The sequence below is a fragment of the Dipodomys spectabilis genome, unplaced genomic scaffold (genome assembly GCF_019054845.1).
Source record: "Dipodomys spectabilis isolate Male_0828 unplaced genomic scaffold, ASM1905484v1 ptg000051l, whole genome shotgun sequence".
Classification (NCBI taxonomy): Eukaryota; Metazoa; Chordata; class Mammalia; order Rodentia; family Heteromyidae; genus Dipodomys; species Dipodomys spectabilis.
The window spans coordinates 7,150,774-7,165,726 of NW_024870728.1; the positions used below are offsets into that span (position 1 = coordinate 7,150,774).

A 14,953-nucleotide genomic window follows, 5' to 3' on the forward strand; every position below is an offset into this window, starting at 1 on the left:
GGCATGTAGTGTTGGCCAATGAGCCATGACAGTGCTTCCTAGGAGCTCCTCTAGGATCAATTTCCTAGATCATAAAGTGGACCCTGTTCCTCTGGTCTGGACAATATTGAGTCTGTAAGGATTAACTATAATGACTGTAGCCAACTGTCATTAGCTTAAGGAGGAGATCAAGAAAACTGCTACAAAGTTGGACCAGAGCCTAGATGTACAATTTCTGGATCCTATCCTAACTCTGGACTTCTTGTTACATGAAACAATAGACCTGATTATTGCTTATGTCAGTTGTAGTTTGGTTTTCTGTTACCTGCAGTGAAAGGCAATGTAGCTGATTCAGATACATTGTATTTTTAATGGACAGCTTTAATAGTTAGCAGTTATCTATAATTGCTCATCTACTATAATGCTTTGCTATTACAATGCAATAATTGCCAATATTCTATCAGTTCAAAAATGTTTAGCTATTGATATAGAGTTTGATAGTCTACTACAACGAACATTTATATTTATTATAATTGATTATATTTAATTAGTTTTTAATCCTCTATCCCTGACCATGGTGACTCATTACTGCATAGCACTGGCTAATGTAATATTACATGGTAGTAGTACGAACTTATCCAAAACAACTAGAAGAAAGTTGATAAAAGTGGAACCACAGGGATCATTCTATGACATCTAAAATCTGAACACAATTACAGAAGAATTGCCTTCTTCACAGGATGAAAATATTTCAGATAAATTAGCATCATTCTTTTCAGTAATTTTTTTTTTTTTTTTTTTTTTGAGGTCTGGTTGTGGGGCCTGAACTCTGGGCCTGGGCGCTGTCCCTCAGCTCTTCAGCTCAAGGCTAACGCTCTACCACTTGAGTGTCAGCCCCACTTCCGGCTTTTTCTGCTTATGTGGTGCTGAGGAATTGAACCTGGGGCCTCATGCATGCAAGTCAAGCACTCTACCACTGAGCCACCTTCCCAGCCCCCTTTTCAGTAATTTCTTAAGGAATTAATTTGCCATATAGTTAAAATGAGTGTGAAATTTGTTACTTTTCTATTGTTATATTGAGGTAAGGTCTAGGTTTACTGCCTTGTTTTACAACACAAAAATTTCATCAGCATAGCTGAGAAGCAATGTAAGAGCAGAAGTAAGAGCAGAAATAATGTTTTGAATTATGTTTCCTATGTAAACTCAAAATTTACAAGTTTTGTTTTGGAGAGAAATAGCACACTATAAGAACAATGATGATACTATGAAGTGAGAGTCAGGGTACACTGATTTGTGTGTTTAATGTTTAAAGGTGGATGTTTTGTCATCCATACAATTAGAGGATCCAGACAGCAAGACGTTTTTGTGTGTCAAGTCCTGGGTCTTGAACTCAGGGCCTGGGCGCCGCCCCTAAGCATTTTTGGTCAAGTCTAGTGCTTTACCACTTGAACCACAGTTCCACTTCCAGCTTTTTTTGTGTGATTAAGTGGAAATAAGAGCCTGACAGACACGCTTGCCTGGGCTAGCTTTGAACCTCAAATCTCAGCCTTCTGAGTAGTCAGGATTATAGGCATGAGTCACCAGCACCTGGCATGACTTTAAACTTAACTAAATTTTAGTTTAATTGCTAGACCCTTTTTGTATGCCTTTTGTCCTTTTAAAGGTAATTATATTTCATGAGGACTGCTTTACCTTACTAAGATTTTTATTCTACCAGGTACATTTATGAAAAAATAGTTTATTGAACAAGTGTAAAGTCAATGCTATTTTATTACATTTGTTGATGGGTATTATTACAATTTAGGCATTTACTAAATTTACCTAAAAACTTGTACTATTTACTTGTTTGGATATTTTTGGTATTTCGTCTCAAACTCAGTTAAATTACTTCACAAAGAGAGAGCTAAAGACTTCCAAATTTTTTTTATAAATTTTACTTGTAAATGAAATGATATATATTACTAACACATGGGGCTGCTTGATACAGTTACTGCTATCACACTATCAATGAAAAGAAATTCATTTCCTCAAAATATAACTACATTTATGAAATGCCTGTAATTGTTGTGAATTTATATTCTGTTATTAGGTTAGGAACATAGTTTTATTTTCAAAGTATTAATTTGCTGGGTAAACATGAAATAAACAGAACACGTCCAGTCAACTAGGAAGTTTCTACAGCTGTCAGTGAAATGATTTTATTTCCCATGACAGTGTGATGAAAAACAGAGGGGCTTTTGTGATATAATCAGACACTGAAGATTCTTCTCTGGTCCAAGATGTAACTTGTTTCATATACTGATATGTCTCATATGCTCCTTGTCTCAATGATATAAGGAAAATAATAACAAGGCAGAAAAAGTACAGAGAAAAAGCCCAGGGTTCCCATATATTTATTTAATGCCTGTGGTTGGATTGTCAATGTTCTACTCTATTCCCCCATCCCAATAGCCTATCCATCATCTCAGTATGCACATTCACATGCTACTACCCTACATGTGTACAAAGCCACAGCTTGTGGCTATAACTTACCAGTTACCTAGTGAGGACAAGCAAGAAAACAGAACATCCAGCCCTTCTATTTAAAAAGCCACTAATATCTCTACATCTTCATCTTCTAGTCTGAAAAAAATTAATCTTCCCTTAACACAGTCTTGGTCTATTCAAAACCGTTGAACAAATCTTTAATTAAACTGGTAGTCTGGGAGCTGGTTTAATAACCAGTATCTTTACAATCAAATCCAAAGGTCTGTAACAGTGATTTCAATGACTTGGTATCTTGAATACTTAAGAACTCATGGCAAAGAAGAGGCCATATTCCCTTTCATTCACCACTTCATGATGCCATTTTTCACATTGGGATGTAGAAAAAAGGTGAGTTCACTGAACTGCCTGTCAGCCTGTGCCTGCTAGAAAGGATAAATGGAAAGGGGCCTCTGTTTTCCCACATTAGGACACTGTCAGCAGGAGTAGAAATACCAACTGTCAGACATGTGGGATCTAGTGAATTCCTATTCCAGTGTGACTTCCTCTGCTGGGTCAGGTGGCAGTTAGCAGAAAAGCAACCATTATGAAAGTTCACTTTCTATTTGCATTCTACTATGGAATACCACTTGGCACAGAACAGTGTTGCATATATAGGCACACACACACATTTGAGGATACTGCCTTCCTCTGATTTCTGTACTGAAGTGTAGAGGAAATTGTTGCTAAATCCATCTTGGACTGTGGGTTCCAAATTTTAAGATGTGAAAAGGGACTATATATTGTGATGGCAGGTCTCAATTATTTTATTCAACCTAGCGAGTAAATGTCTCTCATCTATATTCTAGCCATTCAATAAATCTTTGTTGAATAAATGAATGAGTAAATAAACACACAGTAGATTTCTTAATGACAAATTCTTATTGAAGAATTTTCCTATTTCTTGGTGGCTAAAAGCCTAAGGAAAGTAACAGTTGATAGGGATTCTTTTCAATGTAGCAACATTTTGTGTAAGTATCACTAAGCATATGAAAATGTGGGCTCACAAAAGAAAGGGTGGTAATATTGTGAAATAGAAACAGCACATTTGTAAAAACTTGCCACTGGTGTTTTCTTAGGTTCTTGGTGAAAAGAAAATGTTATCATAAGGCTAAATTCATTAATGTAAAAAAAATTTCTTACTAAAAAATAATGTTCCTCCATTTTTCAGGATATATATATATATATTTTTTTTCTTTCATAAAATAGTCGTGATAGTGTCTGATGCTTGTCCTGTTCATTTCACTTTCTGGCCAAAATAGTCAACCCTTATTGACTTACAGCTTATTGAAAAAAATTTCATTGGTTTTTGAAATCCAAGTTGGAGACTGGCTTTTAGATATGATCTGCTTTATGAAGTTGATGTATTTGTTTCTTTTAGAAACTTACTTGTTGAAGAAAGGAAGATAGCACAACCTTGGCCTTAATGCCCAGAATGCTAGCCAACAGGTCGTGTGTGGCTGCTCTGTGCTGGTATTGCTCTTAGAGCTTTTAAAATGTATTTACTTATTTGAATTTCACAGTTATGGGAGGCGATATTTTTATTGTCTCCATTTTACCCATGAGAAGCTCTAGGCATGGTCAAGTCTTTGCCACCCCCCCTCCCAAGAAAAAAACACAACACAGCTGGTAAAGTGGTACAGCTGAGTCAACCATTTGAGCTGTGCCTGAGAACATATATTCTTATAACAAAACTGACCCATATTGGGTCAGGGTACAGGGTAACTGATAGAAAAAAACCAAAACCAAAAACAACCCACTGTCATTATATCCTAATGGTTATAGACATGGAGACTGAACTAGTATACAGAGTATAAATTCCTATTCAAGATTCATATTACCTTAAATTGAAGTCAGAGCCTCTCCCATTTTACCTTATTGACTCATTCTCAGTGGCCTATTTTTAGCTTAGTGTCTCCACAGATAGTGCTTTAAGTAACATTCTCCCTAAGCTTTTGTTTTGATTAGATTTTTTTAAAAAAGCCAGTGTGAGAGTGTATTCTCTTTAAAAATATGAATGCTTCATAAGTTCACATGTCACCCTTGTGCAGGGGCCATGCCAATATTTATGCTGTTCTAATTTTAGTATATGTACTGCTGAATGGAGCACCATTACAATATGTTTTCAATGGGCCATACCAACCAAGCACAACACTCACAAATTTAGTTATCAAGAATTAATCCAGGGGAAATCTAATCTTTGAGGAAAAAAAAGACGTATTTCAGTTTATTTGTTCAAAGTTTTGTTTTTGTTTTAGTGCCAGTCCTGAGGATTGAACTCAAGGCCTGGGCAATGTCCCCGAGCTTCTTTTGTTCAAAGCTAGTAGTGCTCTTCCACTTGAACCACGGCTCCATTTCCAGCTTAAAAAATATTTTTGGGTAGTTAGTTGGAGACTTTTTTGCCTGGGCTGGCTTCTCAAGTTTGTATTTTGAAAAGTGTTAAAACCCTTACCTTCAAATGTGGACAGTCATCCCAACAGTAGCTTATTCAAAATGGGAAGATCAACAACTTCAAGCAGGAACTCACACATTTCCACTTCAGGAGTTAGAAACGTTAAGTACAACACTAGTTGAACAAGCAGGCAAACCAGGAAGTATGATTCATGATAAAGAAAAAGCAAAAACTAAGTCAAGCTATTTTTTTTTTCCTCACGAAAACGTGACAACCTTCCCCCCCACAGCAACAAAATTCTTCCAAATATCTAACAACTCAATGTTGGCTTTAAAGATCTACAGTGTTCTTGATAATGGTTTTTTTAAAAAAAAAGCATGAGTTGTTTGGCGGATGAAAGGCCAGGTTTGTGATTCCACTTGACATCATTCAGCAAATGCTGGGCTACCCTAAAGAGTGGTCAAATGACAATGCTTCCATGAACACAAAACGCAGGTTTGTATATCTTGTTGTAACTGGTGATCCCTGGGTCCTGAGTGGGAGAAGTGGCGGAGCTCGCGCAGTTTCAGGCAGCTTTGCGGGTAAACCCGCCGCCCCGCAGTCCCGCGAGCAGAGGTGTGCAGTAATGAATACCTTGTCACTAATTTCCGGTGCTGCAGGTAACTCCCTCACACACACTCTCCCTTTAAGTGTCTGGCTTCGGCTCAAGTACCCATCCCTCGTCCGCATGCCCTAGAAAAACACAGCTACCCACCTAGCACCCCACGCTCGTTCCCAGACAATCCTCTCCGGGCGCCAACCCGGTCCGGCCAGCAGCAGCCTATTACAACCTGGCTTTGGCTACCGGAACTTCCCCCGCCCGCTGCCCACGTGACCAGGTTTCTTTGCCTCCGCCCCCTTGGGACTCCACCAATCAGCAGCCGCCTCTGCCCAGAACCGGGTCTCCGAAGCCCCTCTTTCCAAAAGGCCAGCTGGCTTCTCCCGCGGCTGCCGCTCTCAGCCCCGCCCTCTCCCCGCCTCCCCGTCCGCCTGGCTCCGCCCTCTTCTCGACTCGCCCGTCTTCTTCTTCTCCTCTTCCTCCACTCGCGTCGAGCCCTCCCGCTCCCGGGCTTCGCCCCGCCCCGCCCGGAGCGGCGCGCTCGTCCTTTTCTCGCGAGATCTGCGCGTCCCCCCCCCCCCCCCCCCCCCCGCGCCCCCCCCCGCTGGGGCCGCCCGCCTTCCCTCCCGTCCTCCCACCCCCTCCCCCATCTCCACTCCGGCTCTCCTCCCTCCCTCCTCCCCCCTCCACCCTCCGGGCCGGATCTCGTCTCGCTGAGGCGGAGGAGGAGAAGGAGGAGGAGGAGGACGTTCGGCCTGCGCAGTGAGATGTTTGTCCGTCGCCGCCGCCGCCGCCATCGCGGAGGAGCGCGATAAAGGGAGCCGAGCCGGGCGTGAGGGGGCCCCCGCGGAGCCGCCGCGCCAGCGCAGCCCCCAGCCGAGCCCGAGCCGCCGGAGCCCGGGCCGCCGCCGCCGCCGCCCCGCCGCCGCGGCCGCCCAGGGGCCGGCCTGCTCCCCGGCCCAGCCCGGGGGCCGCGCCGCCGCCGCCCCCGGCGTCGCCCCTCGCCTGCCCGTCCGCCTTCAATGTGACACCGGCGCCTCGGAGTGCGACCCGCAGCCGCCGCCGGGGAGGGGACGAGCACCATGTCGAATCTGAGCAAAGGCACGGGCAGCCGGAAGGACACCAAGATGCGGATCCGGGCCTTTCCGGTGAGTCCCTGCTCGGCGCCCGGGACCCTGGGGCCGGGGACCCGGCCGGGAGCCGCACGCGAGGCCCGGGCTGAACTCCCCCCCAACAGGCCGCAGGCCGGCCTCCCCTCCCCCACGCCGCCGGCCGCGGGGCGCGAGCCTTCCCGGCAACGGGGCTGCGCGGGCCCGCCGCGGCCTCCCTCCCGGGCCGTTCCCCGTGCCCAGCGCCCGGGCCCGGTACCGAGCCTTGGGGCGTCGGCGACGGACTGGGCCACCGCCCGGTCCCGGCACCTTCCCGCGTCGATGGGGTGTAGGCCCGGTTCCCTGCACTCCTTCCCGTTCGGCCTCCGCGCCCCGGGCCCTGCAGGGATGGATGGAGACTACCGAAGTCCTGGCGTGGGGCATGTGCGTAACTTTTCGCGTGTGTTTGCACTGCGGCTTCAAGAACGACCCATCTTAGGTCTGAGGGTGATGGAGCGGACTGCCCCCCTCCACCTCCCCCCCTCCGTACGCGGGGTTAAGCCGTCAGCCCATCCCCGACGCCGTGACAGTGGTTCCACGAAATACTCGGTGCTGATCCCCCCCCCCCCCACGCGTCTTTGTGGCCTCTTTCATTTAAGCACTTTACAAACTCTTGTTCAAGGAGTTGCCATGCAGGGCCGGGGGTGGGGGGTGCGGGGGGGGGTGTTGGACCCTTCCCGTGTCTCAGCCATGGAAGCCCCTCAGGAAGGCGGAGTAGCCAGCCACGCAACCTTGCTTTTTACTGTCAGCTTTAGCCACAGCTAAAGTATCCTGTTCCGAAACTTTCTTTTTTCTTTTTGTGGGGCGGGGGGGGGGGGGTGGACATTTCGTTGAGTGGGGTTCAGTCGATGAGGGCCTAACTCTGGATGTCATGCCTTATTCAGCTAGCTCACGGCAAACAATTAAAATGTATTCCTTGGACAAAACTGGACCTACTGGCTCATGTCGCCCCAGTAACAGGTATAGTAAGTCAAGATAGACCAACTGACACTTGAGCTGGAGAGTTTTAAAAGTAAAACTTAGGAGGAAGGTCTTTACCTTGTCAGATTCATTGTATCTTGTGGGAGAGAGAGAGGGCATTTGTAATCATTTTCTAGGCATGCTTTTTCTGAAGTACAGTTTTGAGTGTGTGTGTGTGTGTGTGTGTGTGTGTGTGTGTGTGTGTGTGTGTAGGGTGGGGGGGGTGACTGACCTTCATATGATGGATTGTTTTAATTAAGTAACTTGGTCCTAGAGAACTTGAGGAAGAAGGAAGACTTCGCTAAATTCTTAAAATGTTAAAGAGAAGAAATGCCTGATGCAGAATTCTAAAATTGCAAGGAAAATATTTATGTCAGTGTGTGGAAACTTCTGGCTTTATGTAAATAGGTAGGGTATACTCCAGAAGAAAGGGGGTTTGAGTGTTTGAATTATTTTTTCTGAATAAGTGTGAGAAACTACACCAGTGTGAGAAATGTTGGCAATAGCAGTACTGAAATTCACTAGCATTTGTTTTGTGAGTATTGTTCAACTCCTTACTAAATCAACCACCCTGTTGATGGTCAGATCCTACCTTTTTTTTTTCAGAATTATTTAAAAAAAAATTGATGTGAGTAGTTCAACACCAGATTTTAACCAACTTTTCATTCTCTGTGGACTTGCCAACTTAGTTCTTGCCTATTTTCCTCTGCCATCATTCATTGCTTCAAGGGATACTGAGTAGCATTTTGTTCCTGGGTATTTGGGATTTACCATGATACCTTGAAAGGCTAAGATCTCTTTTCTGAAGCTGATGCTCTTGGGGATAAGAAGCAAAATATTTCATTCTAATCCGGAGTATAGCATTGTTTGATAGGTTAACACAGTACTAGAAATGATTTTTTTTTTTTTTTTAGTTAGCATTAGAGTATAAACTAGCTTGGATCTTTTCTCCACTGTTGCTCCAAATGTTTTTGTAAGATTCTTAATGAAGTCTTTAGTGTTTGGTATTTAGTAGTGAATACTTACTATTTTTTAAAAACTTAAGATTTTTTTCACTATTACCTTGTAAGTATTGACATCACTTACAGGTGATGAAAATAACCATTACATTTCTTAGCAGTTGTTTGAGTTGTCATCATTTAGAATAGATACATGCGTTAATGATAAGGTACTTAACTGATTTAACCTTTGGTAAATGTGTAGATTTACAGATTTTAAAAATTGCTTTATTCACATTAGCAATCTTTGTGTGTAACTATTGCCTGTTTGGATTGCTAATCAGAAGTTGTAAATGAGAAAAGATGTATGCTTATACATATGTACATAATGACAACTCTTGAATCTTACCTGTACCATTTGGATAGGTAGCTCAATGCTTTATTGCAAATTTTCTTTTACAAAATTATGTGAAAGAAATGATACTAAGCTTTGGAATTGTTTGACAAAGTACAAGTAGGTAAACTTACATTTTTCATAGCTGTGTGAAGCTACTCCACGTATAGAGTTCTTCCATCATTAAATCAGGTTGTTTTTTAGTTTTTTGAATGCATATGTTAAGTATGCTATCACTGCTGTTCAAAAGAGTAGAAATTATAACATGGCAGTTTTTTTTGTGTGTGTGTTTTTTTTTTTTTAAGTGTGTGTGGGGTGCTTGTCCTGGGGCTTGAACTCAGGGCCTGGGCACTGTCCCTGAGTGCTTTTGCTCAAGACTAGCACTCTACCACTTGAGCCACAGCTCCACTTCCAGCGTTCTTGGTAACTAATTGAAGATACAGAGTTTCATGGATTCTTCTGCTCAGACTGGCTTCAAACCACAATTCTCAGATCTCAGCCTCCTGAGTAGCTAGGATTTCATGTGTGAACTACCAGCATACAGCCACAGTTGACATTTTTAAGTAAACCTAGAGGAAATGATTTTTGTAAAGATTGAGAACAAGAAGGGAGTTTCTATACTTAAAGACTGTTAACAGAGGAGAACTTTATATTCCTATTTGTAAGCTTTTTCTGTATGACACAGATATACCTTCATTATACCTTTTTGTTAATAATACATAAAATAACAACATAGAGCCTCAAAAAAAAAGATTTATAGTTGTAAAAGACCTGGAACAGATAATTTTACTCCAAGAAATCGTTTCCCTTGTTGCCATTTGTCCTAACTGCTGAGCTTTTGTTTACTCGATAAGCTTGGCTGGAATTGGTTTTGGCGTGTGTGTGTGTGTGTGTGTGTGTGTGTGTGTGTGTGTGTGTGTGTGTGTGTGTGTGTGTGTGTGTGGTGTGTGTGTGTGGTGTGTGTGTGTGTGTGTGTGGTGTGTGTGTGTGGTGCATGGGTTGAACTCAGGGCCTTGCATTTGCAAAGCAGGGACTCAATCCCTTGAACCATGCCTCCAGTGCCTTTTTACATTTGAGGTAAGGTCTTCTTTATGTCTCCAGATCTCTGCTGCCTCTCAAATATCTAGGTTTGAACCACCTGCCCAGCTTTGGAGGGGTAATTTTTGAATGAAAATGCTCTCCTCTCATATTTGCTTTTCTTGGCTTTGCTTTAGAGTTTAGGGGACATTGTGAAAGCTATTGTTTTTCTACAGTGTGATCTAGTCTGCTGCTTAAGACCGACTTCCTTCTTGAGGGTCCAGTTGTTTATGAAACATGATAAATCCATGACAGAGAAGACTTCTTCCACTTAATATTTTAGATGAGCTCCATCTGTACAGCAAATGATAGGATATACAGTTAATTTTTTGGGTGGAACCCAGGGAGTGACAGACAAAAGTGGAAGAAATGTTTTAAAATTATTGGTGATGTACTTAAAGGCATAAAGAGATAAGGACAGATAAGAACAACTTCATAGTTTTTGTTGTTATTGTTTTAACTATATTAATATTAGCCAGATTTGAGGGAACAATTCATCTTCATAGTAGGTTTCTCTTTCTTAGGGAGGTAATAATTGCTTAGAACTAACTACTTAGTGTACATATGCAGAAGAGCTGGAAAATAGTCTTGAAAATCAGAAAGCTGGGAATTAGCAATAAATTTGTTTTCACTCTCTGTGTTACTTTTGAAATTATGGAGTAAGCTATAACAGATTCATGAACGTGTTGCTTACATTTAGACTGACTCTTCTGTTAATAGTTTTGTGACAACCAAGTTATGTCTGTTAGAACTATATTGGCTGTTAGAAGTTAAAAAAGGGAATGTGAAGCTTTATTTTGTTTATTTTGTATAGTTGTCTTAGCCAGTTGAGAGGAGCCTAGAAAATAATAGGAACTTCTAATAGTATAGGCTATCAAGTGAAAAGTGGGCTTTCACATAGTACATTCATTACAAATCTCATTAATCAAACCAAAGTAGAGAAAGCTATTGTATGTCATTTGTTCATTTGATGTAGGTAAGTAGTAACAGAATTTGTCCAGGAAGAATATATAATTATCACTAGAAAAAATAATATGCTTTCTATTTGGAGAAGAGAGGTAATTATTTTTTTCAAGATTGGAAAGTTTAGACAGTTTATAGGTTTAAATAATGCAGCTTTGAAAATATTTTTTGCTTATGGTAAAGTCAAAGTAAAATTATGAGTAAAAACAAATCACTGAGATAAAATAATGAATTGGAATTAGTTTCTCACAAAGTTTATGTTGAAAACTATTCAATTATAGTCTGTCAGGAAATAATTCATTTTAGTAGCTTTTTTAGTTATAAAAGGGACAGAAAACTGGTAAATATCTGATTTAAATAGAAATTACTTGCAATCTTCTTGGAAATAAAAACATTTTGATGGTGCTTTTAATTTTTCATATGCATTTTTATATTTTTTTAAAAATAGCTTCTTATAGTACATATATTTCCATGTTTGTTTTTTCTTTGTGTGTGTGTAAGAGAGAGGGAGGGAGAGAGTTTGAATTTGGGACTTTGTGCTTACTTACCAGGCAAGTGCTCCACTTGAGCCATATCCTCAGCTCTTTTTCCAAATAGGGCTGTTTCCCCTACCTCCTCCCGCTCTAATGGGGGAGACAGGCCTGGATGTCAGTCCTATTTGTGCTTCTTTCCTAGCTGGAACTACAGGTCAAAGATTTTTCTTTTTTGTGATCTGTTTGCTATTGCTTGTCTTCAACTTTTGATCCTCATCTCAGCCTCCAGAGTAACTAGAAAAACAAGCATTAGCCACCACATCCATGCCCGGAAAGGTAGAAAAGGAAAAGCTAACATTCACCGAATACTTATATTTGTGCTTTACTTGGCTAAAGCTACTTAATTCACACATCTCTGTGCAATGTCATGTAATGAAGCCTCTAGTAGTTAAATAACTCACATAAAGTTGATCTGTGCAAGAGGCAGAACTAGAGATTCTAATCCAGGCAGACTGACTTAAAGGTGAATGAATGTCCCAAGGTTGTATCATTTTAAGCTATTACTTTAGCCACATATTATATCTTAACTATCATACTTGAAAAAAAATAATACTTTAATGTTTTAATTTTCATTTCCTTGATTGTTTTTTGGTTTTTGTCGGTTGTGGGCCTGAACTCTGGGCCTGGGCGCTGTCCCTCAGGCTCTTCAGCTCAAGGTTAGCGCTCTACCACTTGAGCCACAGCGCCACTTCCAGCTTTTTCTGCTTATGTGGTGCTGAAGAATCGAACCCAGGGCCTCCTGCATGCAAGGCAAGCGCTCTACCACTGAGCCACCTTCCCAGTCCTCCTTGATTGTTTGTAAGAATAAAATTATGCATAGTCCAGAAGGAGTTTTTATTTTCATTTAAAGTGGCATATTGAGAATATTTGTTACAGGACTATAACAATGGAGAATAAGTTTAGAATCATACCTAGTGCATTGCTTACTTCAACATTGACTGGCAATATCTACATACTAAAAGTGAGTATTGTTTTTTGCAAATCACATTGAAATGCTTCACTTATTTTGATGATGCTCCTCACCTTTTTTGTAAATTTTTACATTTTGAAAAGCCTGCAGAACAACTTTTGAACCACTCTAAGATAATACTAGTCTCATATATATACATATGTATATATATTTATCTGTTAATACTATTTTTTATAAACATGCACATGTACACAAGCTTGGTACTTTGAGGCACTGTGTAGGAATGCTGTTGGTTCTTGTGGGGAGGGAGAGACTTCAAGAGATAATTTCCAGTGATTATTCTCACATAGTGTGAAGATATTTCAGAGGGCATAAGCACTCCTTTACTATGTACATCTTAATTTTCCATTAAATGTTCATCTAAAGTAATCTTCTCTTTTTCTCCCCAAGCCTCCTCCTTTTGTTGTCACTCTGAGTTACAGTAGGTTGTGGCTTTTTGCCCAGTGCTTATACCAGGCACCATGTTGAACCACAGAGCACTTAGCACAGTGTAGGTGGTTAGAGAATGATTGATTAAATGAAAAACTACTAGCCCTCTAAGCTGAACCCTGTAGTACTCGATTGCCAATGCAAATAATGTTCGAAAATGTTAGAATTACCTTTGCAGTGCTGTGAAGTTTTGATTATCGTACTGTCATTAATGATATCGTGGCTTTTTTGCCTTTTTTTTTTAAGGTGGATATTCTCCTTAGTCTCTGAAGTAGTCATGTGTTGGTGTTAACCTCAAATTGAGCATCAGAAGACTAATATCTGATCTCAGTGTTTTTGTATAGTAACTGAACTCACTTCTTCAATCATGACTTTTTCATCTCCTCCCTTTCCGCTACTTCAATTCCCTACTTTCCTTGTAGATTAATAACTTCATTATACATTGTCTGTTCTCAGAATTCTCTGCTTTTTTGCCATGTGAAAGCTGATTTAACTTTACCCTGAGGGGAACAGGCTGATCTTTTTGAAGTGAAGTGCCTGTTTACCTTAAAATCCTTCAGCCTTTTGGCCCCCAATGGTGTTTATTGCCATATCCATCATTCTCTCATTTGGTGGAAGCTCTTGAGAGCTACTATTCTCTTTCAGACCATTCACTAACTTTTTCTCAGGTTCCCTCAGATATTGAAAATGTTGATGCTTTAATCAGACATTGCCAGTCCAGCCAGCCATTTTGTCCATTGTCATGTTTGACTAGAAATTGATTTATTCAACTTTAAATACTTTTATTGTGTTTAGTGTCTGTTAAGTGTCTGTACAGTGGTGAAGAGCCCTGGCCTCTTTGTTGTAGTCTTTGGAGCTTGTCATTCATTCCATTTACCTTCTGCCTGTTGTCACTTTTATAAAAGGAGAAAATGATGGTACCTACCTCTTAAGACTGTTCAAAGATAGTTAATACATGTAAACGTATTAGAATAGTGCCTGGCGCATAATAAACATAGTTATAATACATGTAAGCTGTTAATTATAATTCTGTCCTATTGCTGCTTGTTTCTTTCTCACATGAGTATGTTCTCAAGCCATGGTGCTATTGTTCCTTTTTTCTCTACATCCCCAGAGTAAGGCCAGTCATACCAACAAAAAAAACTCTTTCACTGTTTAATTTTTATTTTAGTATATTCTTAAGGACAAAAATTAACTACATTTTTTAAAATATAAACTTCTTTTTCTCGTTTGCAAAAGCTGTATTATGAGCCTTATAATTTAAAATAGGAAAGAGTTTTTTTTTCAAAAAAGTCAACTCATATTTTTTCTTCTAAACTATAATTCTGGTCACTTTATTTGAATCAATACACACTAAGCAATTTATATATCTAAACGTCAAAAAAACACAATCTAAAATTTTTGTAACTTCTATTTACATACAAGAGGCTCATTTACTTTGAACCTAGTAAAGCTTAAATCTCTCCAAGAGGGACTTTTTTTGCTTTGTTGGTCATTAGACCTGAACTCTGGGCCTGGGCGCTGTCCCTCAGCTCTTCAGCTCAAGGCTAGCGCTCTACCACTTGAGCCACAGTGCCACTTTCGGCTTTTTTCTTTTTGCTTATGTGGTGCTGAGGAATCAAACCCCGGGCCTCAGGCATGCAAGGCAAGCCCTCTACCACTGAGCCACCTTCCCAGCCCTAAGAGAGACTTTTTTCAGAGTACTGCTCTATACTGTATAAGCTTCAAAGCCCCTGGATCTGCTTGTGGTCAATAATTTAAACTACTCTCCATGTTCCTATTAAGGAAGTAAATTAGTTAAAGATCTACAAAACCATTAACAATGTAATCAGGCAGTGTCGTATAAGGGGAAGAATATAGAATTTTCTGTCACACACAATTGCAGCTCTGTCCTTTGCAAAGAGCCTATATACCAGTTTACTGTATCTCTGAACTCCACTGGCATTTACAACAGGACTAACACTAAACCTTAAACTGTTTTGAGAATTTGAGATAATTCAAAATTTCTTTTAAAAAAATAGCCTAACTCAAGGCAGATATTTTACATGT

At 40.8% G+C, this 14,953-nt stretch overlaps 1 protein-coding gene, 1 long non-coding RNA gene and 1 other non-coding gene across 4 annotated transcripts in view; 1 reads left to right on the forward strand and 2 right to left on the reverse strand.

Annotated features, from left to right (window-relative positions):
* Positions 1-4,508: 4,508 nt before the first annotated feature.
* LOC122107587 lies at positions 4,509-4,612 on the reverse strand. The gene has a single exon (XR_006147374.1). It is a non-coding gene; the product is annotated as a U6 spliceosomal RNA (small nuclear RNA).
* Positions 4,613-4,834: 222 nt separating this feature from the next.
* LOC122107324 lies at positions 4,835-5,729 on the reverse strand. Its single transcript, XR_006147344.1, has 3 exons — positions 5,649-5,729; positions 4,955-5,068; positions 4,835-4,863 (listed from the first exon to the last, which is right to left on the reverse strand). It is a non-coding gene; the product is annotated as an uncharacterized LOC122107324 (long non-coding RNA).
* Positions 5,730-6,478: 749 nt separating this feature from the next.
* Cul3 (cullin 3) overlaps positions 6,479-14,953 on the forward strand; it is an 82,452-nt gene continuing 73,977 nt past the window's right edge. The window contains exon 1 of one of the 2 annotated variants that reach the window (XM_042678993.1): positions 6,479-6,640. In XM_042678993.1, the coding sequence (XP_042534927.1) occupies positions 6,575-6,640 (66 nt within the window). In that variant the 5' untranslated portion in view covers positions 6,479-6,574. The remainder of the gene's footprint in view (positions 6,641-14,953) is intronic. The other variant, XM_042678994.1, reaches the window with a different exon arrangement.